The sequence below is a fragment of the Bos taurus genome, chromosome 11, assembly GCF_002263795.3.
Source record: "Bos taurus isolate L1 Dominette 01449 registration number 42190680 breed Hereford chromosome 11, ARS-UCD2.0, whole genome shotgun sequence".
NCBI classification, from domain to species: domain Eukaryota; kingdom Metazoa; phylum Chordata; class Mammalia; order Artiodactyla; family Bovidae; genus Bos; species Bos taurus.
In genome coordinates, this window is record NC_037338.1 from 78,426,787 (window position 1) to 78,449,296 (window position 22,510).

Genomic DNA, 22,510 nt, shown 5'->3' on the forward strand with positions numbered 1-22,510 from the left:
CAGGAAGAGCCAATATTGCAGTTTGATTCCCAAGCCAAGAAAAATGAACTTTCCAACTCAAAAACAGTCAAGCAGCAGGAGTTCCTTCTTATTTGCAGAAGGGTCCATGATAGTTCAGTTGGTAAAGTATCGGCCTACAACACAGGAGACCCCCGTTTGATTCCTGGGTTGGGAAGATCCCCTGAAGAAGGGATAGGCTACCCACTCCACTATTCTTGAGCTTCCCTTGTGGCTCAGCTGGTAAAGAATCCGCCTGCAATGCAGAAGACCTGGGTTTGAATCCTGGGTTGGGAAGATTCCCCTGGAGAAAGGAAAGGCTACCCATTCCAGTATTCTGGCCTACAGAATTCCATGAATTGTATAGTCCACGGGGTCGCAAAGAGATGGACACGACTGAGCAACTTTCACTTTTACTTTCAACCTTTTCATTCTGCTCAGGCCTTCTCCTGACCATGTGAGGCCCTCACGCATTGGTGAGGGCAGTCTGCTTTGCCGACATTACTTTGAGACATTACTTTGCCAACAAAGGTCTATCTATCTAGTCAAAGCTATGGTTTTTCCGGTTGTCATGTATGGATGTGAGAGTTGGACTATAAAGAAAGCTGAGTGCTGAAGAATTGATGCTTTTGAACTGTGGTTTTGGAGAAGACTCTTAAGAGTCCCTTGGGCTGAAAGGAGATTCAACCAGTCCATCCTAAAGGAAATCATCCCTGAATATTCATTAGAAGGGCTGAAGCTGAAGGTGAAGATCCAATACTTTGGCCACCTGATGCAAAGAACTGACTCATGGATGCTGGGCAAGATTGAAGGCAGGAGAAGGGGACGACAGAGGATATGTTTGGATGGCATGACTGACTCGATGGACATGAGTTTGAGCAATCTCGGTGAGTTGGTGATGGACAGGGAAGCCTGGCATGCTGCAGTCCATAGCATCGCAAAGAGTCAACACAACTGAGTGACTGAACTGAATCTGCTTTACTCAGCCTAAGGATTCAAATGTTAATCCCACCTAGAAATGGCCTCACAGACACACCCAGAATAATATTTGACCAAATGTCTGGGCACACCCCATGAAATGCTGACACAGAAAATTAACCATCACAGATGGTTGCTGCTGCTGATCCTTAACAAGGTTGACAAGGTTTTGAAACCACTGCTGCAGAGTGTCTGCTTCCTTTTGGGGTAGAATTAGACCATTATCCCTGCTTCCAGCACTATCCTCACAACATAAAGGGGAACACCCATGACTCCAGGGCAGAAGTTACAGCAAAGACCAAGCTTGACCTGCTGGCAGGCCATGGGATGTAGAGAGCGCTTGGCTGAGTGGCAGGAACCCTGAACTGCCAGGCACAGGGCCCATGCAGCCCACTTCACCTCCCGGACCTTGAGCTCCTCTTAGGGGTCACAGATAAAGCATCACACATCATTACACTTAAAAGTATTTTGTTTTTATGAAATTCAAATTTTACTAGGCATCTTCTTTTTGTTACACTTTATTTTTTGCTAAATTTGGCAATCCCAGTTTCTTTGGGAAGTGAGACGCCACCAAAAGGGGTGTGAGAAGGCATCAGATGGGTGCACAGACAGGATGGGCCACTGCTCCTGCTGGTGGCATAAAAACAGCTTCTGGTCCAGGCCACCAGAGGGGAGCAGACCTGTTCCTCTGGGCTGGAGGGAGCCCAGCCTCCAACCCTGGAACAGGGCTGCCAGGGTGGATGGGGAGGATGTGGGGTATGAGTCAGCCTAAGAGGAGGGTGGGAGATGTCACAGATCACATTAACCACAGGAGGAGGTCCCTCTCAGACCAGTCCTAACACTGGCAGTAAACATGAAGTTCCTTCCACCCACTCTTCTGGTCAGGGTTGAGAAGATTCTAAAGCAGGATTCAGAATAGTCACTGGTGCTAGTGCTCTGCAACCCCAGCCTCCCAACTCAGTTCAGTTCAGTCGCTCAGTCATGTCCGACTCTTTGCTACCCCATGGATTGCAGCACGCCAGGCCTCTTTGTCCATCACCAACTCCCAGGCATCCTCTGTTGTTCCGCTTCTCCTCCTGCCTTCAATCTTTCCCTGAATCAGGGTCTTTTCAGATGAGTCATCAGGTGGCCAAAGTATTGGAGTTTCAGCTTCAACATCAGTCCTTCCAATGAATATTCAGGACTGATTTCCTTTAGGATGGACTGGTTTGATCTCCTTGCAGTTCAAGGGACTCTCAAGAGTCTTCTCCAACACCACAGTTCAAAAGCATCAATTCTTCAGCGCTCAGCTTTCTTTATAGTCCAACTCTCACATCCATATACGACTACTGGAAAAACCATAGTTTTGACTAGACGGACCTTTGTTGGCAAAGTAATGTCTCTGCTTTTTAATACGCTGTCTAGGATGGCCATAACTTTTCTTTCAAGGAGCAAGAATCATTTAATTTCAACCCAGAGGTACATCCAGCTTTGCAGCTCCCAGCCAGAGGAGACCCTTGCACCCAGTTCCCTCCCTGTGCTGGGGCCCAGACTGAAGAGAAAACTCCAAGCCTGGTCTGGCAAGAGGAAGGGTTTCTGCAGGCTGTTGAGGTGCCCAGGAGGACAGGGTCAGGGTGACTGGTGCCCCAGCCCTGGGTGCTCAGCTTGCTGGCAGGTTTCACAGGTGCTGTGCTGTATGTCAGTATCTCTCTGTCCCATACGGCCCCGTGAGCCCCAAGGTCGTGTGAAGCATGGGGTCCTGCCGTCAACAGTCTCCTACTCTGCAGCCCCACCCCCTTTAGACCCCGTGTCAAGCAACTAGAGGAATGAATGGAGGCGAAGGAACGGTCCAAGTCTAGGGGCCACTTGGACTTCCCTGGCAGTCCAGTGGTTAAGACTTCATACTTCCACCACAAGGGGTAATGGTCCGGTCTTGGGTCAGGAAAATAAGATCCCACATGCCGCACAGCCAGAAAAAAGAAATCTGGGGGCCACTAGCACTGAGGGGGAGTCTCGTGGGCTTCTGTCTATGGGGTTGCACAGAGTCGGACACGACTGAAGCGACTTAGCAGCAGCAGCAGCATTGAGGGAGCTATGGGATCAAGACACCCCCTCCACTGGGCACCCAGGAGCCCAGGGGGAAAGCAAGACAGAAATTTGGCTCCAGAGGCAGACCAGTAGCCACTCTGCTGGCTTGGCTCCTCACTCGGTGCTTGGCAAATCACTTAGCTGCTCCTGATCTCAGCTTCCCTTGTGAGAAGTAGAGAGATGATACTGACCCTACCTCCTCCTCAGGCCAGTGTAAGAACCAACTATTAGGGAAAGGACTTCATAAACCATAAAATGCTGTGAGCATAAGAAGTGAAGTTTTGATCCCTGGGTCGGGAAGATCCCTTGAAGAAGGGCGTGGAAACCCACTCCAGTATTCCTGCCTGGAGAATCCTATGGACAGAGGAGCCTGGCAGGCTACAGTCCATAGGGTTGCAAAGAGTCAGACATGACTGAGTGACTTAGCACGCACACATGGAAGGGCTCTTATAGTCACAAGTGTGATAAGACCGGCATAAACCAGATGAGGCAAAAGGGAACTCTACTGGTTTAGAGAATCAAGAGCAGAATCAAGGTGATGCTCTCCTCCTCTCATCCCTGGTTCTCTCTGCAAAGCAGCTTCTTTCTCTGTCTGTCTTCTCCTATAAACCTGGAGCATCTCCCAGTTCTTCACCTGCCATGAGGAGTTACCCTCATCTATTAGTGAAAATGCCAAAGAGGGTTCTCATTAGTCCCACACGGGTCATGTGTCCACCCATGAAAGCAGGGTATTTTATGTTTAGCACCTTTTCTAGATCTGTATGTTTATCAGTCTGGGCACTTTGGTTCCATAAAAGAAAAGAGATATTATTCCTTTCATTCAGTTCAGTCACTCAGTTGGGTCTGACTCTTTGTGACCCCATGGACTGCAGCACGCCAGGCCTCCCTGTCCATCATCAACTCCCAGAGCTTACTCAAACTCATGTCCATTGAGTCGGTGATGACATCCAACCATCTCATCCTCTGTCATCCCCTTCTCCTCCTGCCTTCAGTCTTTCCCTGCATCAGGGTCTTTTCAAATAAGTCAGTTCTTTGCATCAGGTGGCCAAAGTATTGGAGCTTCAGCTTCAACATAAGTCCTTCTAATGAATATTTAGGACTGATTTCCTTTAGTATTGACTGGTTTGATCTCCATGCAGTCCAAGAGACTCTCAAGAGTCTTCTCCAACATCACAGTTCAAAAGCATCAATTCTTTGGCACTCAGATTTCTTTGTAGTCCAACTCTCACATCCATACATGACTACTGGAAAAACTGTAGCTTTGACTAGATGGACCTTTGTTGGCAAAGTAATGTTTCTGCTTTTTAATATGCTGTCTAGGTTAGTCAGAGCTTTTCTTCCAAGGGGCAAGCATCTTTTAATTGCATGGCTGAAGTCACCATCTGCAGTGATTTTGGAGCCCCCCCAAATAAAGTCTGTCACTGTTTCCATTGTTTCCCCATCTATTTGCCATGAAGTGATGGGACCAGATGCCATGATCTTAGTTTTCTGAATGTTGAGTTTTAAGCTAACTTTTTCACTCTCCTCTTTCACTTTCATCAAGAGGCTTTTCAGTTTTTTTTTTTTTGCTTTCTTCCATAAGGGTGGTGTCATCTGCATATCTGAGGTTATTGATATTTCTCCCGGCAAGTTTGATTCCAGCTTGTACTTCATCAAGCCCGGCATTTCACATGTTGTACTCTGCATATAAGTTAAATAAGCAGGGTAACAATATACAGCCTTGACGTGGTCCTTTTCTTATTTGGAACTAGTCTGTTGTTCCATGTCCAGTTCTAACTGTTGCTTCTTGACCTGCATACAGATTTCTCAGGTGGCAGGTCAGGTGGTTTGTTATTCCCATCTCTTGAAGAATTTTCCACAGTTTGTTGTGATCCACTCAGTCAAAGGCTTTGGCATCGTCAATAAAGCAGAAGTAGATTTTTTCTGGAACTCTCTTGCTTTTTTGATGATCCAGCGAATGTTGGCAATTTGATCTCTGGTTCCTCTGCCTTTTCTAAACCCAGCTGGAACATCTGGAAGTTCACGGTTCATGTACTGTTGAAGCCTGGCTTGGAGGATTTTGAGCATTACTTTGCTAGTATGTGAAATGAGTGCAATTGTGTGGTAGTTTGAACATTCTTTAGCATTGCCTTTCTTTGAGATTGGAATGAAAAAAAAAAAAAAAAAACCTTTTCCAGTCCTGTGGCCACTGCTGTGTGGCCACAGCAAGTTTTCCAAATTTGCTGGCATGTTGAGTGCAGCACTTTCACAGCATCATCTTTTAGGATTTGAAATAGTTCAACTGGAATTCCTTCACCTCCACTAGCTTTGTTTGCAGTGATGCCTCCTAAGGCCCACTTGACTTCTCATTCCAGGATGTCTGGTTCTAGGTGAGTGATTACACCATTGTGGTTATCTGGATTGTGAAGGGCTTTTTTGTATAGTTCTTCTGTGTATTCTTGACACTTCTTCTTAATATCTTCTGCTTCTGTTAAGTCCATATCATTTCTGTCCTTTATTGTGCCCGTCTTCACATGAAATGTTCCCTTGGGATCTCTAATTTTCTTGAGGAGATCTCTAGTCTTTCCCATTCTATTGTTTTCCTCTATTTCTTTGCACTGACCACTGAGGAAGGCTTTCTTATTTTCCTTGCTAGTCTTTGGAACTCTGCATTCAGATGGGTATATCTTTCCTTTTCTCCTTTGCCTTTAGCTTCTCTTCTTTTCTCATTTATTTGGAAGGTCTCCTCGGGCAACCATTTTACCTTTTTGCATTTCTTTTTCTTGGGGATGGTCTTGATCCCTGTCTCCTGTACAATGTCATGAACTTCTGTCCATAGTTCTTCAGGCACTCTATCAGATTTAATCCCTTGAATCTATTTGTCACTTCCACTGTATAATTGTTAGGGATTTGATTTAGGTCATACCTGAATGGTCTAATGGTTTTCCCTACTTTCTTCAATTTAAGTCTGAATTTGGCAATAAGGAGTTCATGATCTGAGCCACAGTCAGCTGCCAGTCTTGTTTTTGCTGACTATATAGAGTTTCTCCATCTTTGGTTGCAAAGAATATAATCAATCTGATTTCGGTATTGACCATCTGGTGATGTCCATGTGTAGGGTCTTCTCTTGTGTTGTTGAAAGAGGGTATTTGCCATGACCAGTACATTCTCTTGGAAAAACTCTGTTAGCCTTTTCCCTGTTTCATTTTGTACTCCAAGACCAAATTTGCCTCTTCCTCCAGGTATCTCTTGACTTCCTACTTTTGCATTTCAGTCCCCTATAATGAAAAGGACATCTTTTTGGGGTGTTAGTTCTAGAATGTCTTGTAGGTCTTCATAGAACCATTCAACTTCAGCTTCTTCAGCATTACTGGTTGGGGTATAGACCTGCATTACTGTAATACTGAATGGTTTGCCTTGGAACAAACAGAGATCATTCTGTCATTTTTGAGATTGCATCCAAGTACTGCATTTTGGACTCTTTTGTTGACTATGAGGGCTACTCCATTTCTTCTAAGGGATTCTTCCCACAGTAGTAGATATAATGGTCATCTGGGTTAAATTCACTCATTCCAGTACATTTTAGTTCACTGATTCTTAAAATGTTGATATTTACTCTTGTTATCTCCTGTTTGACCACTTCCAATTTACCTTGATTATGGACCTAACATTCCAGGTTCCTATGCAATATTGTTCTTTACAGCATCGGACTTTACTTCCATTACCAATCACATCCACAACTGGGTGTTGGTTTTGCTTTGGCTCTGTCTCTTCATTATTTCTGGAGTTATTTCTCCACTGATCTCCAGTAGCATAGTTGGCACCTATCGACCTGGAGAGTTGATCTTTCAGTGTCCTATCTTTTTTGCCTTTTCATACTGTTCATGGGGTTCTCAAGGCAAGAATACCAAAGTGGTTTGCCATTCCCTTCTCCAATGGACCACGTTTTGTCAGAACATTCCACCATTAAAAAAAAAAAAAAAGAACACTCCACCATGACCCATCTGTCTTGGGTGGCCCTACATGGCATGGCTCAGGGTTTCATTGAATTAGACAAGCCTGTGGTCCATGTGATCAGTTTGATTAGTTTTCTGTGACTGTAGTTTTCATTCTGTCTGCCCTCTTATGGATAAGGATAAGAGGCTTATGGAAACTTCCTGATGGGAGAGACTGAGGGGGAAACTGGGTCTTGTTCTGATGGGCGGGGCCATGCTCAGTTAATCTTTAATACAATTTTCTATTGATGGGTGGGGCTGTGTTCCCTCCCTGTTGTTTGACCTGAGGTCAAACTACGGTGGAGGTAGTGAAGATATGGCGACCTCCTTCAAAAGGTCCCATGCATGCACTGCCACACTCAGCGCCCCCGACCCTGCAGCAAGCCACCACTGACCCACGTCTCCACTGGAGACTCCTGGGAACCCACGGGCAAGTCTGGGTCAGTCTCTTGTGGGGTCATTGCTCCTTTCTCCTGGGTCCTGGTGCACACAAGGTTTTGTTTGTGCCCTCCAAGAGTCTGTTCCCCCCGTCCTGTGTAAGTTCTGGTGGCTCTGTGGTGGGGTTAATGGTGACCTCCTCCAAGAGGGCTTATGCCATATCCAGGTCTGCTGCACCCAGATGCCCTGCTCTTGTGGCGGTCCACTGCTGACTTGTACCTTCACAGGAGACACTCAAACATTCAAAGACAGGTCTGGCTCAGTCTCTGTGGAGTTTCCTCATGCACACAAGGTTTTGTTTGAGCCCTCCAAGCATCTCTGGAGGGTATAGGTTTTGATTCTAATGTGATTTCACCCCTTCTACCATCTTGCTGAGGCTTCTTCTTTGCCCCTGGACGTGGGGTATACTTTTTTGGTGGGATGCAACATTTTCCTGTCAACGGTTGTTCAGCAGCAAGCTGTAATTTTGGAGTTCTCATGGGAGAAGATGAGCACATGTCCTTCTACTCCGCCATCTTAAATGCCTCCTGTTCCTCCTCCTCCTTCATGGGCATTCCTCCAACAGCTTGTCAGATCTGTTAGAGACAGGAAATATGATGGAAAGGCATCCACAATGAAGGTCATATCTTATCAGCAGTATTAGTATCATCATTGGCATCAACTAAATAAGCTGGCCACATTTTTCTGATTCCCATTATCCTTGGGCAAAATAGCAGCTAAAGCCACAGGCCCTGGAATTCAGACTTCCTGAATTCAAATTTTAGTCCTACCACTTTATACCTGTGTGACATTAGGCAAGTTGCTAAACCTCTCTCTGCCTTCATTCATAAGTTTGTGAAGATTAAATGAGTTATTATTTGTAGAATGTGAAGAAAAGTGAATGGTACCTGCCAGGTATTCAATAAATGCTACTCATTACTATTGTCAGAGAAAAAAGTGGCGGTGTCTGGGAACCCCAGTTTGGGAGGTAAGGGAAAACAAAACCATCGCTGCTTACTTAGCCCCTAGCTTTCTTCCAGAGAGTGCTTACAACTTCAGAAACTAGAGTTCACTAAGGACCTCCTGAGCTGTGTGATCACCCTGAGGATTTTACAAGTTGACAAAATCCCTCTCATTCAGAGGTAAGGGGACTGACATACAAAGAGGGGGCTTTCCTGCAAGTTGGCTTGTGCTCTTCAGAAGTGGATGCAAGTTTCTGTAGGAAACTGGGAGGACACTGGGTCCCGAGGAAGCTGCTGGGAGGAAACCACAGGTGAGCTGAGACCCAGAGGATGGGCAAGAGTGTGTGGAGCAAGGGCAGGAGGGCAGGACAATGTGCAATCAGTCCTCGAGCTGTGGTGTCTCTGCTCCAGACCCACATGGATTCTCTGCTTTGTGCCGCTGGCATTGGAGCCCTGGGGATCCTGCCTGTCCCTTGTCAGTGGTCCCTGGTAGGTACTGCCAATCTGTGGCACCAGAAGCAAACTGGCAAGTAGGCAGAGAGAAGGGACTTGCTCCCTCTTGTCTGCTCAGTGTCTTGCCAGCTTCTCCCCTCCATGAATTCTTTAGCCTGAGAGCAGCAGTGGAAGCCTCCAGGTCTCTTCAGCCTCAGTAGCTGAGCAGTTGGCAAAGGGCAGGAGACAAGAGGCTGTGCAGAGAGCACCGGGGTAAAGCAATTGGCATGTAGCATCAGAAGGGCTCCCAGGGCAAGATCAAGTGTGCAGATGGCCCTCATACACAGCACTTGATACCAGAAAGGGGCAGCTGGGGACCAGAACCAGCCCCTGAGCAGGTCAGAAACAAAGCCCAGGCCTTGGGAAGTGAGGTCAAGATATAGGGCCTGAGTCAGGGCAGCTATGGTGCCAAGGAGCCCACACTGCCTTCCAAGCACTGGTGGTTTGTTCAGACATCCCTGAGGCCAGACTCGGGGCCAGGACTCCGAGAGTGGCAGGTCTGGGAGGGACTGCTCTAAAGACAGGGGGCTGAGACTGCACCCCCAGACCACAAGGGAGCTGACCATCCTCTAAGTGCCTTGTTGCCTGCATGGACCAAACCCCCTCCCCCTCTCCCATATTGAGAGGAAAGATCTTTAAGAGCTCCTCTGTGGGATGAACTCCAGGGAGGGGCATGAGTGTGGTGACCTGTATAAAGAAAGCGTGCACATGTATTTCTACAATTGAGTGTGGGGGCTATTTTTAGAATAGACCTGGTAGATTGCTATGAGGTTGATCATTCCCTTAAACAGCTTGTTTGTGGCATCAAAAACTTCTGTCTTCAGCACTTTTATTCACTCCTGTGGCTTCCATTTCCCCTTTATTTCTAAATATGCATTTCCAGGCTTGACTTTGTTTTTGAGCTCCAGATACACAAAGCCCCTAACCATCTTCACAGGAACCGCTCACAGCATTTCAAACTGAACAAAACAAAACACCTGCCCTTCCTCCAAATCTGCCCCTCTTCCCCTCTTCCCAATTTCCAGGAAACAGCATGCTCACCAAGTCACCCAGAGGCAAACCTTGAGTCCTGGCTGACATCTCCACCTCCTCACCCACAACCAAAAGACCAGGCCAGTCTTCCTTGCTGTATGTCCCAGGTCCTTCTGCATCCCTCACACCCTCTGCCACCAGCCCAGGTCCTGTCCACAGAGAGCGCTCACCCTCAGTTCCTTCCAGCACAGGGAGCCAGATTCATCTTCCAAAGCACCACCCTCCTCCCCAGAGATGCACTTTAACTCCAGCCGGTGTACCTCACTCAGGGGTCCCCATTGTCTGAGCCAAACTGTCTCACAGCCTTTCCCTCTCTAGACCCACACATCCTCCCTGGGCCGCCCAGACAGGCCCCACCACACTCCCAGAGCAGGCCAGCCAGGGGCATGGTCCCTGGTATAGACTTTAGCCCTGCCTGGTTGCCCGTAGTAACGGGATGGAATCTCTCTGTGTCTGAGGCTCCCACTCAAGAGGCCCCTCTCTGGGCTGAGATGATTAACAGTCGTGAGCGGCGCCAGGATCCATGAATCACAGACAGAGATGGACGCCTGGAGCAGGGTCAGGGCACAAAGGCAGTAACTCAGGTTCCCCCAGGCTCACACAGTCTGCCCCACACAGTCCCCTGTGAGGACCTGGGACAGGCCTGCGCCCAGTGAGAAGTGAGGATGAGGCCAGTGCTCTTCTCTACCAACGGGCTATCTTTTTTCCAGTTCTTGTCTCACCATCTGTTTCTCTGCCTTTTTGTCTCTGTCCAGATCATGTGGCATTGGTGACACATTCATCATATCACCTCTAATGGGACACTGACTCTAAAGATGGCCTCTTTAAAATATATAATATCAATTTTCCACCTTGAAAACTGTACAGTATACCTAATTCTAAGATAAAAAGCATAGCTGTATAAATCTAAGCTTTATTCCCATAATAAAAGCTGTTTCTGAGGGGCATATGCTCAGAGATGGTTAGCAAAATGCTATATTTTTTCCTCCTTTTATATAGCTGTTTTAATGGTGTATCATTTTATCCCAGGACCCCGGCTAACTGGGCAGCCACTGGAAGACTGCTAATCACCAAAGCATGGGAAGTGGAAAGTGTAGGAAATTGTGCCCCGGCACTTGAAAGTTTAACCTTGAAATGACATGTAACAGTTCAACTCATTTTTGGGGAGGGGGGCTGTGTTACCCAATCAGGGATTGAATCCAGGCCTTGGCAGTGAAAGTGCTGAGTCCTAACCACTGGACCAGCAGGAAATTCCCTCAACTCATGTTTTAGTGATCGAAACAAGTCACGTGTTCTCATCTCACCTCAAGTAGGTAGGGAAATGCAATTCTACCATGGACTTAGAAGGAGAGCTAAAACTAGCAAACTGTACAAATGACCAGCAATGGAGGGCTCAAATCCCTGGCCTGTGGATCGGGGTATGAAGGGACAACTGCTTCCCATCAACAGGTGGAACTACCTGTTGGTTCCACCTGTTGGAACCAACTACATGGGTTGTGATTTCTCCAATGAGCAAAACAGCAGTGGACTCCTTTCCGTGGTTTACAAGTATGTACAGACGCTTCCCAGAAACAAACAAGGAACCTGATTGCTCTGGAAATGGTGGGTATGGAGCAAGAAATTTTGCCTTTCACTTTATATCCTTTGTAATGTTTGAAATTCTAATCATGGCATTCATCTGTAAAGATTTATCTATAGGATAGGTTTCCTTGGTGGCTCAGTGGTAAAGAATATGCCTGTCAATGCAGGAGATGCAAGTTTAATCCCTGGGTTGGGAAGATCCCCTGGAGAAGGAAATAGCAACTCACTCCAGTATTCTTGCCTGGAGAATCCCATGGACAGAGGAGCCTGGAGGGCCACAGTCCATGGGATCACAAAGAGTTGGACACGACTTAGTAACTAAACAACAACTATCTGTAAGACTCATCTTCCCTACTCTAACGACTCAGCAGAAGAGAGTGAAAATGGCCAAAGAATTGAGTGCTTATGATTTGGAGTAACCAAGCTTTGCCCAAAATAGATCATCCATGTGCTGATGGGACTGACCTTGGGTGAAAGAACACTGCCCTTCCCCCAGGAACCCAGCCAGCTCCAGCCCCAGATATTTCCTGGTACCTGATGCTTCTCTGGAGAAAACAGTAAATACTCCAGCCTTTGTCCTCAAGACTCAGGACATTTCTTCTCAGTCCAAAGGACACATTATACCATCTCTGGCCTTAGAGAAGAAAAGTAACAGTGGACACCATGACCACGGCTCAGAGAAAGCAAGTCCAATGTACTAGTTTCTTAATAATTCTCAGATTTTCATCTGGGATTGCTTCCTACTACCATCTTGGAGCCCAAAAAGGGGTCCTGGGCAGGACAGGAGTTCAGGTAAGGTGTGCTGGTCAACTGCAGGCAGCAGGAAGCTGTCCTCCCAGAGCCTGGCCCTGGGGACACTTTGTGCCATCAATGTAGGCCTGGGAGTCAAAATGCAGTTGGTAATGGGAAGGATGGGAAGATGGAGTCACAAAGTGAAAAACAGCCCACCTGGGCTGCATGACCCAGGGCCAGTGGCGGTCCAAACCCTTCTCTGCTCTCCACATCCAAGCACGCATCCACTGCCAGCCAGAGGGGACTGCTCCAGACTTAGAAGACGTCCCTCATCCTCAGACAACCTTCTCAGAACAGGGCCTCGGAGCCCAGGGCAGAGCAGGGGCAAATGGGTAGAGAGTGCAAGTCATGAAAAATACAAACATGATATGTTCCTTTATCACTCAACAAATAGTTCAGTATTTTGATTCACCAGCCATTTTTGATTAGCAAGGAGCCCAGGACCAAGATGGGAACTAAAAACACACAGTTCAGTTCAGTCGCTCAGTCATGTCCGACTCTTTGCGACCCCATGAATTGCAGCACGCCAGGCCTCCCTGTCCATCACCAACTCCCGGAGTTCACCCAAATTCCTGTCCATTGAGTCGGTGATGCCATCCAGTCATCTCATCCTCTGTCATCCCCTTCTCCTCCTGCCCCCAATCCCTCCCAGCATCAGAGTCTTTTCCAATGAGTCAATTCTTTGCATCAGGTGGCCAAAGTATTGGAGTTTCAGCTTTAGCATCAGTCCTTCCAAAGAATACCCAGGACTGATCTCCTTTAGGATGAACTGGTTGGATCTCCTTGCAGTTCAAGGAACTCTCAAGAGTCTTCTCCAACACCACAGTTCAAAAGCATCAATTCTTCGGCGCTCAGCTTTCTTCACAGTCCAACTCTCACATCCATACATGACCACAGGAAAAACCATAGCCTTGACTAGATGGACCTTTGTTGGCAAAGTAATGTCTCTACTTTTGAATATGCTATCTAGGTTGGTCATAACTTTTCTTCCAAGGAGTAAGCGTCTTTTAATTTCATGGCTGCAATCACCATCTGCAGTGATTTTGGAGCCCCCCAAAATAAAGTCAGCCACTGTTTCCACTGTTTCCCCATCTATTTCCCATGAAGTGATGGGACCAGATGCCATGATTAGTTTTCTGAATGTTGAGCTTTAAGCCAACTTTTTCACTCTCCTCTTTCACTTTCATCAAGAGGCTTTTTAGTTCCTCTTTACTTTCTGCCAAAAGACATACAAACATGTCTAAAAACTAACCCCCACCATCACTAAACCCACCACCCAGAGGGGAGTATGACCCAAAACCAGACACTGGGGTGCAGGCTCCAGTGAGGCTGACAGAGTCACACACACAGGAGTCACCTTTCCTGACATTTTCAGGATCTGCATCCTCAGCATTTCCAGGTATTGAAGTCATTCCTTCCTCTCCCTCATTCCCACCTGGGCAGCCAGATACCTCTCCACTTTAGTCCTATAATCATATTAGTCTTATGGTATCTGTTCTTTTTTTTTTTTTTTACATTTATTTGTTTGTTTGTTTGTTTGACTGTACCATATCTTAGTTGTAACATGCAGGATCTTCAATTTTCATTGTAGTATGTGCGATCTAGTTCCCTGAGCAGGGATCGAACCTGGGCCCCCTGCATTGGGAGTGTGGAGTCTTAGCCACTGGCCACCAGGGAAGTCCCCTGGGACCTGTTCTAACTTTTCTTCCTTTCTTTGAGAAATTTGACTGTCCTCCCTTGTACCCAAACCAAATAAAACCCTTCTTTCCCAAGGATATGCCTCTTGCTTCTTTCTCTGTTCAAGCAAGTTAGCAGCTTTAAACATTAGCTGAAGAATCGTGTCTTCTGGAACAAGTTTTGTCAGAACCAGAGCTTTTCTAGTTGTAATAGATAAGAATCCATTCAAACCCACTTGAGCCAAAATTGATTTATTATAAGGTGTCAAGTTGTTCCAGACAATCAAAAAGCAGGTTTTCCCAGTTCTTGGGGACCATATAATTTCTCAACACCATCTCACTATGTATCTCCTTCATCCTTCCTTGTTGACCAGACCACACACATATCATGTGGGATCTTAGTTCCCCAATATCAGGGATCGAACTCATGCCCTCTGCATTGTTAGCACAGAGTCTTAACCACTGGAATGCCAGGGAAGTCCCATCTTCTTCATTCTTCTCTCCAGGGTGGCTTTCTGTACTTCTCCACCCACATCGTGGAAGATCCCAAGATTTACAGTTCCTCAGCTCAAGCAACCATCAGAATTCTAATGTCAAAATTTCAAAAGAAGGGCAAGTGTTTCAAGTTGTCCACCTGAAATATCAAATAACTGTGACCCAGAGAGACAGTCATGTAATTCCAGCACAACTGTGAGATCCACCTGTGAAGAAGGAGCAGCTCTTACAGAAGAGAAGAACACTGTCCTGGGCAGATAACCCCAAACTCCACATCACCTGCATCATGGCACTTTAGGAACTTATTAGGATTATGCATAGTCAACCTACAGAGAAGCTGGCCAGGCCTCTTGTGTGCAGATGGAGGTGTCTACAGCAACAAGGGCAGTGCTGACCTGTCCAGTCCTTCAGTCAGCATTCTTCATGGTTGGAGCAACTTCCATGAGCAGCTGGAGATGCAGGGTGACAACCTGCAAACACTTGGGCTGGTACCAGAAGTAGACAAACAGGAAATAGACCAGGAAGCCACTGAGCAGGAACAGGAAAACATACAGGAACTCTGGCTGAGGATGGGCCACGATGGGCGCCAGCACCAGGTAGACAGATGTAAGGACCATGGTGGCAGGGATGATGATGGGGACCTGCAGGGACAGAGAGACCTGGATGATGAAGACATGCCTGGGAGGTGGCACAGGGCGCCTGGGCTCTGTCCCTTCTGCCTGCCTGCCTTCCTGCTGCTTCCACCTGCCACCAACTCCTCTCTTCCAGAACCTACCATAACAACTTGTCAGGCCAAGGGAGACACCTTGGGCCACAGAGGCCCCTCGAGGGAGCAGAGACTATGGTGCCCAGCCTGATCCTCTCTGTCACATGAGTCTCCCTGGGTGCGTGCATCCTCTTCTCTGTTCAACTCCCACTGTTCTCCCTCTGTGTCCTCTAGAGGAGAAAGGCATCCCCAGCAAGGAGAGTCAATGCCTTGTGCTCCAACTGTCCTTTACCCCCAGGACACATAGAAATTCCCTCCCCAAAACAACAGTGTTGACCACTTTCTTTCTTCCTCTGGGCCCCAAGTGAGGCCGTGGTCCAACCATCTGCATCATGCAACAGCTTGTAGTTGAAAAAGAAACCCATGTAGGTCCTGAAATCTACCTTGTAAGGTCGGGGAAGATTCTTCTTTATCCGTAAGTACAGGAGACAGCTGAAGGTGATTCTGTAGGTGAGCCAGCCAAGGCAGCTGAAAGGCAAACGTGAGCCACTTGTTAACAGGCCCCGCCACGGTGGGGCTGGCAAGAGGGGCCGGCCTACTAGGTGCAGACCTAGAGTAGAGCTGCAAGCACATCAGGGCCTTTCAGCCACCCCCAGCTCCCCTGATCCATGCGGCCGAAGGAAAGAAGAATGCAAGGCTGGGGCACCGACGACAGGGTATGCTGGAGGGCCCAGCTGGAGCTTTGTCTTCAGGCATGAAGGGGCACACGCACAAGCCCACCCATCCGTGAGGCTCCAGGTCAGGCCTTCTCTGACTGCCCCTGGCTGGCTGCAGGAGGGCAATTTCAAAGGAAGGAGGACTATCTGTGTTTCCCAAAGAAAGAATCTGGTGGAACCTCAAGGAAGGCTGTGTGCCCCTTAAGGGCCGCACACTCATAGCAGACTGCGCCACCTTGGAGTTGGTGATGGGCACCAGAAAAACCTCTGGCCCCTCTGTCTGTTGTAGGTCTGATGTGAACTCCACATAACCTTGAAGGCCATCTCTTGAGGTTGTCCAGATGGGGAGAGATGGGGCCCTGGCTGACATGAATCATCCTTGAGTTCTCATCTGTGCCAGGACATTCTCTGTCACTCTCCCCTATCTCAGGCTGAAGATCCTTAAGAGACACCCCGGATTTGATTTTATCTTCACTGTACAATGAGTTTTTTCTTTCTCATGGGAAAAAGATGAAAAGAAAAATAATGTCTATTACTTAATGTTCTGAAGAAAGGGACATCGAGTACTATATATCTTGTTCCAAAAGATTACTCTTAGAACAACAGAGGAAGAGAACATGTGATGCTTGCAAAATTACTCTGAGAAGTCCTCTGCCCCAGACATCATGCCTGCCTGGTGGGTTAAGAGTCTTTTTGGTGAGAGAAGTTTAAAAATGACAACTGGATATCACAACAGCCCATCGTTTCTACCCCAGAGCAGGCAATAAAGGGGGTCACAACATCTCCCCACTTTGATGCAATTCCGGAGTGTGCCCACACAGCTTGGCTGTGGGTCTGCCCTGAGTTCAGCAGAGCTCTGTTGGGTCAGATCCAGAACAAAGACCAGACTACAAAGGAAAAATGACACCAAGCCAAAGGCTATGAGTCATATGAGTGAAGCCTGAATATTTTTTTACATTGTCCTGCAGACAGAGTAAAGGGACAAGAAAAGAGAAAGCAAATAACAAAGACAACACAAGACTTTATTTCTTGGTGAAAATTGGTCTCACTGAATTTATGGAAGCAGTGCAAGAGAGGAGGACGCTATGTTTAATTTTGGAAACTTAATTAAGAGAGAATGGTTAAAACAGTGTGTGTGTGTGTGTGTATGTGTGTGCAGATGCTCTGAGCCTGAGCCTCCAGAAGTGTGTGCATGTGTTTTTGTGTGTGTGTGCGTGTGTGTGTGTGTATCATAGGGGCTTCTGGAAATGTGCTTGCAGGATAAGAGTATATATGTGTGCGTGCCTGTGAATGGGTACACATAGGAGCCATGAGATACTCAGCCTGAGCGGGCAGTCTCACTTGCCTCAAGAAGTTCACGATGGTACTGAAGTTTCCGGAGATGACCAGGATCAAAGCCATCGCTGCGGTGAACATCAGAGCTGGAGCTGGAGTGAGGCAACGCACATATACCATGGACAGAAGTTGGGGCTGGGGAGCAAAGTCAGGTGTCAGGTAGCCTCCAGTGGAGCCCTGGTGAGGGTCTGTCCCCAGAAACTCCCACCCTCTTCTCCTGCCAAACTCCCTCAGGACACCAGGGTACCCAACCAGATAGTCCCCAATACCCATGGCTTCCTTCCAGATGTAGGTCACTGGGGATCTCCTGGAGTGACCAGACTCAGGGGGCAGGTTAGGGGGGCCCATCCCTCCAGACCATCCAAGACCCTGTAGCTTAGGACGTGGGGTTGCAACGTGGAGAGCTGTAGCAGGTGCCTGGCCAACCAAATCTTTTGACTTTCTATTGCTCCCTCTGAAGATAGAAAGAGTGACCAGGAAGGGAAGACTGAGGAGAGGGGAGAGGAATGGTCAGCTATGGGTGGAGCATGGAGAGGGATACAGTCTACTGTGTAGACTGCGTTATCCTTCAGCAAATACTCAGTCTCCTACTCTCTGCCTCTGTGGAAGAAATATATTAATAGTTTCCATCCACTGATTTGAGCTTGCCAATAAACAGTGAGCAGGAGAGACCCGCCAGAAGCTCTAAATATGTGTGTGGTTTGGCTTGGTTTCTTGAACCCCTGCCACCTGCCATGGCAAAAACATGCCCCAGGAGCCCCTATGGCCTGGGTCCCAGGATTAGAACAGACTCGCAGTCAGAGTGCGAAGATGTGAACACAAGCCCTGGCCTGCCCTGGCCACTCTGACCCTTTAACTCATGAGCAACATGGAATGTCTGTTTTTCTCAGCCTCTGGAATTAGGGGCTGTCTCCTGTACAGCGTTACTGCAGCAAAAACTGACAAAGTGACAGAGAGTCCCCCAGGCATGGGGGGCCCAGCGGATACACACTGGCTCCTGGGGCTCCTACCCACTGCCCCAGCACCACTGTTGCACAAAGACGTCCCTGTCACCTACAAACCTCTACAGTGTGACCCAGCACGATGACCTCCCAGAACCTGGAGGTAAAAGGACTGGAGTGTAAGTGGAGAGGTAGGGAGTACGTGAGCCCTACTCTCAGCAGAAAAGAGGGCTCTGTCTTTCGAGGAAGCCCTGGTTTGGGCTAAATGCTGAGCTCCGGGAGGAGAAAGCTTAGCTGGCTGTCCTTAGAGGTGTGTCCCCCCTACAGTTCCTTAGTTCCTGCCTCACTGTTGTCCATATGAGATCAACAGCTTTTAAAAGGCTAATGTTTTAAACTCTGTACTCTGAATTCTCCTGCTGCCCCCCTCACCTTGCCTAACTCTGTACTCTGTATTCTCCTGCTGCCCCCTCACCTTGCCTAGTGCACACCCCATGTCTCACCAGGTGGCCCTCTCGGGCAGCCACGTAGGACACACGGCTTCCGCTGAAGAACGACACATTGGCAGGGCCGAACGACGAGAGGGTGACAGCCAAGGGCACCAGCCAAGCCCAGACCCCAGAACCTGATTCCTAGGACAACAGAGGAATCGAGGGAAGGATCTCCAGCAGCAACCTGGAAGACAGCCTCAAGGCCACATTGGAAACAGAGAGAGCAAACCCAGGGACACGTTGGAATACTCATGCGGGACTATCTTTCCCCAGGGCGGGGCTGTGAACAGTTCATGTGACTCTCACCCCCAGCTCACAGCCATTGCATCGGTGGAAAGGATCTCACTGGGAGAGAGCACTAGGGGGTAATGACGTTGGCCAGGATGTACAGGCCAGTGACCAGGGGGATGGTGATCATCAGTGCCCACACCAGGTTCTGCTGCAGAGTTGGTGAGAAGAGGCCACATGTTAGCCCGTGAGGTCCTTCCCAGGGTCTCCGAGCAAGCTCAGGAGTGCGGCACCGAGCTGATCCTGGCCCCAGGGCACACGCCAGGCCAGGGGGCACTGGCTGTTTGTCCCTCCTCCATGAACTTAGAGTCCCACGGCATGGACAGGCCAACCGACAGGTGTGCTAGGAAGCCGTGAGGAGGACTCACAGTCAGAGCGGTGGAGGTACAGTGGAGGGTGGGGACCCGGGGGCGGGGCGGGGGGGGAGCCATCATCAGAACGAGCAGGGCCTTATGCTGGGTTTTCCTTGAAGAATGGAGGAGATTCCAGCAGGTGGGAAGTAGGGAGGGGCGTTCCCAGCAGGGACACCTGCAGAGCAGGGGTGCAGAGAAGAGGCAGGAAAGTTAGAGATCTCCACGGTCAGATGGTCCCTCCAGCCTGTATTCCAGGATCCACAGTGCCAACTCTGCCTAGTCTCTGGGTCCCCAGGACACAGGCCCAGACTAAGAGCCATTCCATCCAGGGGTTCTCTTCTGACCCTCAGTCTCCTAGAGAGGAAATTGGGAATCACTGGGGATCTGTGAACTGTGATTCCCCACTGTCCTGCCTCTCTGCAGGGTGTGAGGATCAGCAAAGCGGAAGGGAAAAGAAGGGCCTGGACACAGGGACTATGGGCACTGGGACTGGTTTGCATTGAAAGAGCCTCAGGACCTAGCTGACCCAGGTCACCCCCAAAAATGTGTTCAGCAAGCATGCAATAAAAATTGAGGAATGCATGAAAAGTAGGTGAAATCAGAGTGTGGACTGCTCCCTCCCACTCTGTACCCCTAGTTCTGGACATCATTCTGGAGCCAGGAGCAAATGGAGGGAAAGGGCCTCCCTCAAACTTGACCCAGCATTTCCCTAGGCTCAGACTAGCCCTGTAAGAACACACTTCAGAGTGGGAGAATCATGTCCAGGGCACTCCCAGGTCTCCTGGAGGGCTTTCTCTAGAGGTCTTTTGGTTGACCTTGGGAAGAGCAGGCAAACACTATGAATGTACAACCCCTCCCTTCCGTACCAAATGGTACAACAGAACATGACATTGCTATTCCTGACATGTGAAACAATACAGAGAAGCCACCCTTCCTCACTAAGACACAAGGAGCTCTCTTTCAGACTTGGGATGGCGCTGTCCCTGTGTGGGCTGCACCAGCGTTCCAGGCAGACCTCCTCCCCACCCCTAAAAAGGACCCTCCCTCATTTAAGCATCTACCCTTGATGCACGTATCTTCTGTTCTCCAATATGATATAAAAGGCAGTTTCTATGGGGCTCTGTAATAACCTAGAGGAAAGGGTGAGACGTGGGAGGGAGACTCAAGGAGGAGGGGACATATGTACACTTATGGTTAATTCATGTTGATGTATGACAGAAATCAAACCAATATTGTAAAGCAATCACCAATCAATTAAAAATAAACAAAATAAATATTTAAGACTTTTAAAAAAGCAGTTCCTAGAGCTTTCTGCCAGAGCTGAGATCTGAGCACAGAAGTTTGGAAGTGGGTTTGGGAGGAAGGGCAGGGGGCATGGAGGATGAAGAAATAATCTCGGAGCCCACTTCTGGTCCTTGGGGTCAGCCTGGGTGCTGAGCCAGTCCTCAGATATCCCCCCAGACCCCTAGTAAAGTCCAAAGTTTCCCACTGCCTCCCAAGAGCCCTGCAGACCAAGCCCCTCCTAAAGCAGTGACTAGCCAGCCCCAGGTTCACAGGTGGAGTGAGACAGGCAGGACTGGCTCGTCCTTCTGTCCCAGCCCTGAAGCTATGTCCTGTAGTGGGCTCCCATGCTTCAGCAAATATGACCTATGTATCTACTACAATGTTCCAGAGAGAACAATCCAGGAGAGAGAAAGCTGAGTCATCAAGCACAGCTTCTTACAAGGGGTCTGACTTCCAAGTCACTCCCCCTTTCTAAGCCTCAGTTTTCCCACATGAAAAATGGGATGATAATGTCTACCTTCCAGGAAAGCAAAATGAGCCCATGCATAGAAAACAATAAAGATCCCCCCTTACTTGAGAAGCTAGTATTCATATAATTACATAAACTAATCAGAAAAGACATTGGGCTGGCACTTTAGTCCCATGAGTACAGAAAGGGAGCCCCTCTTTTCAGCTGATCTCAGAGTCTTCACTCAAATAACAATTATCGAAACTACTAATGTTTGGAGATTTCAGCCCCTGAAGCAGTGTTGCAGACTCACGTTTGAATTCTTGAGTTCCTCCGTCACCTGGCTGAGGCTATTCCAGCCATCAAAGGACCACAGGCACTGGTAGAAGGCCATGCTGATGTGCCCGGGCTGCTGGGACGTGTTGTGGAAGGCAGAGTGCGGGGCTTCCGTGCGGCCTCGGCCCCGGCCCAGCACCACGGCACCGCCCCCCATGATAACCAGCAAGGAGAACACTTGGGCAGTCGTGCACATGTTCATCAGCGTGGCGGCCATCCGCGAGCTCCAGCAGTTGACCAACATCAGCAGCAGGATGCAGGTGGTAGCCACCACCTTGAGCATGGCCTGGGGTAGCGAGAAGCAGCCTGGGTAAAAAAAAGGGGACCCGGACATACTTGGCAACGCTCAGTGAGATGGCTGCGATGGTGACCAGTCTGCCCACCAGCACAAACGTGTAGATGACCAGGAAGGTGGGTAAGGAGCCAAAGGTTCGTAGGATGTAGGTATATTTCCCTCCAGATTCAGGAACCAGAGCCTCCAGTTCAGCATAGCACAGGGCACCCAGTGTGGCCAGAAGGCCACAGACTGCCCAGACCATGAGGCTGGCCCCGGGGCTGCCCGTGTAGACCAAGACGCCCTGCAGTGACATGAAGATGCCAGAGCCGATCATAGCGCCTGCAGTTAAGGACATGGCACTCCACAGGCCCATGTCCCTCCTCAGCCTCAGCCCCTCATCCCCCGCCTCCTGCTCAGCCACCCCCTCATCGCCATCTCCTTGCTGACTTCTCTTCATCCCAGAGCTTCAACAGTCACTGCAGCTAACTGAGCAGAAGCAGATGCTCTGATACCTATCGGGCTCATGGGCTTCCTGCAGGAGTTAATGATTACAGAGCCTGGAGGAATCTGAGCCAGGGGCCAGAGAGCCAGAACACAGCATTCAGAAGGGACCACACCTCTCCTGATCTCCCAGCCCTTGTCCAGCCAGAACCCAGGACAGGGAGGTTGCAGGAGTTGTTCAGTGACGCAGCTCAGGAAAAGTTAAGGAAAGACAGGTTTTAGGAAGAATCCCTGGTGCCCAATTCCACAACAACATGTCTGTGGAATCACAGTTGGCTGAATGCTCCGTGCCAACAGTATGACTACTGAGTTACTGCACATTAGGACCCTAAGAAACTTCTGGAATACTTTTATCAGCCAAACAGTATAATCCC

The 22,510-nt window shown here is 48.7% G+C and overlaps 1 protein-coding gene across 1 annotated transcript; it reads right to left on the bottom strand.

The window, feature by feature from the left end:
• Positions 1-21,277: 21,277 nt before the first annotated feature.
• LOC529399 (b(0,+)-type amino acid transporter 1-like) lies at positions 21,278-22,142 on the bottom strand. Its single transcript, XM_059891821.1, is given in 2 exon segments — positions 21,278-21,674; positions 21,676-22,142. Coding segments are annotated over 2 exon segments (786 nt in total). The 5' UTR covers positions 22,093-22,142; the 3' UTR covers positions 21,278-21,305.
• Positions 22,143-22,510: the final 368 nt, after the last annotated feature.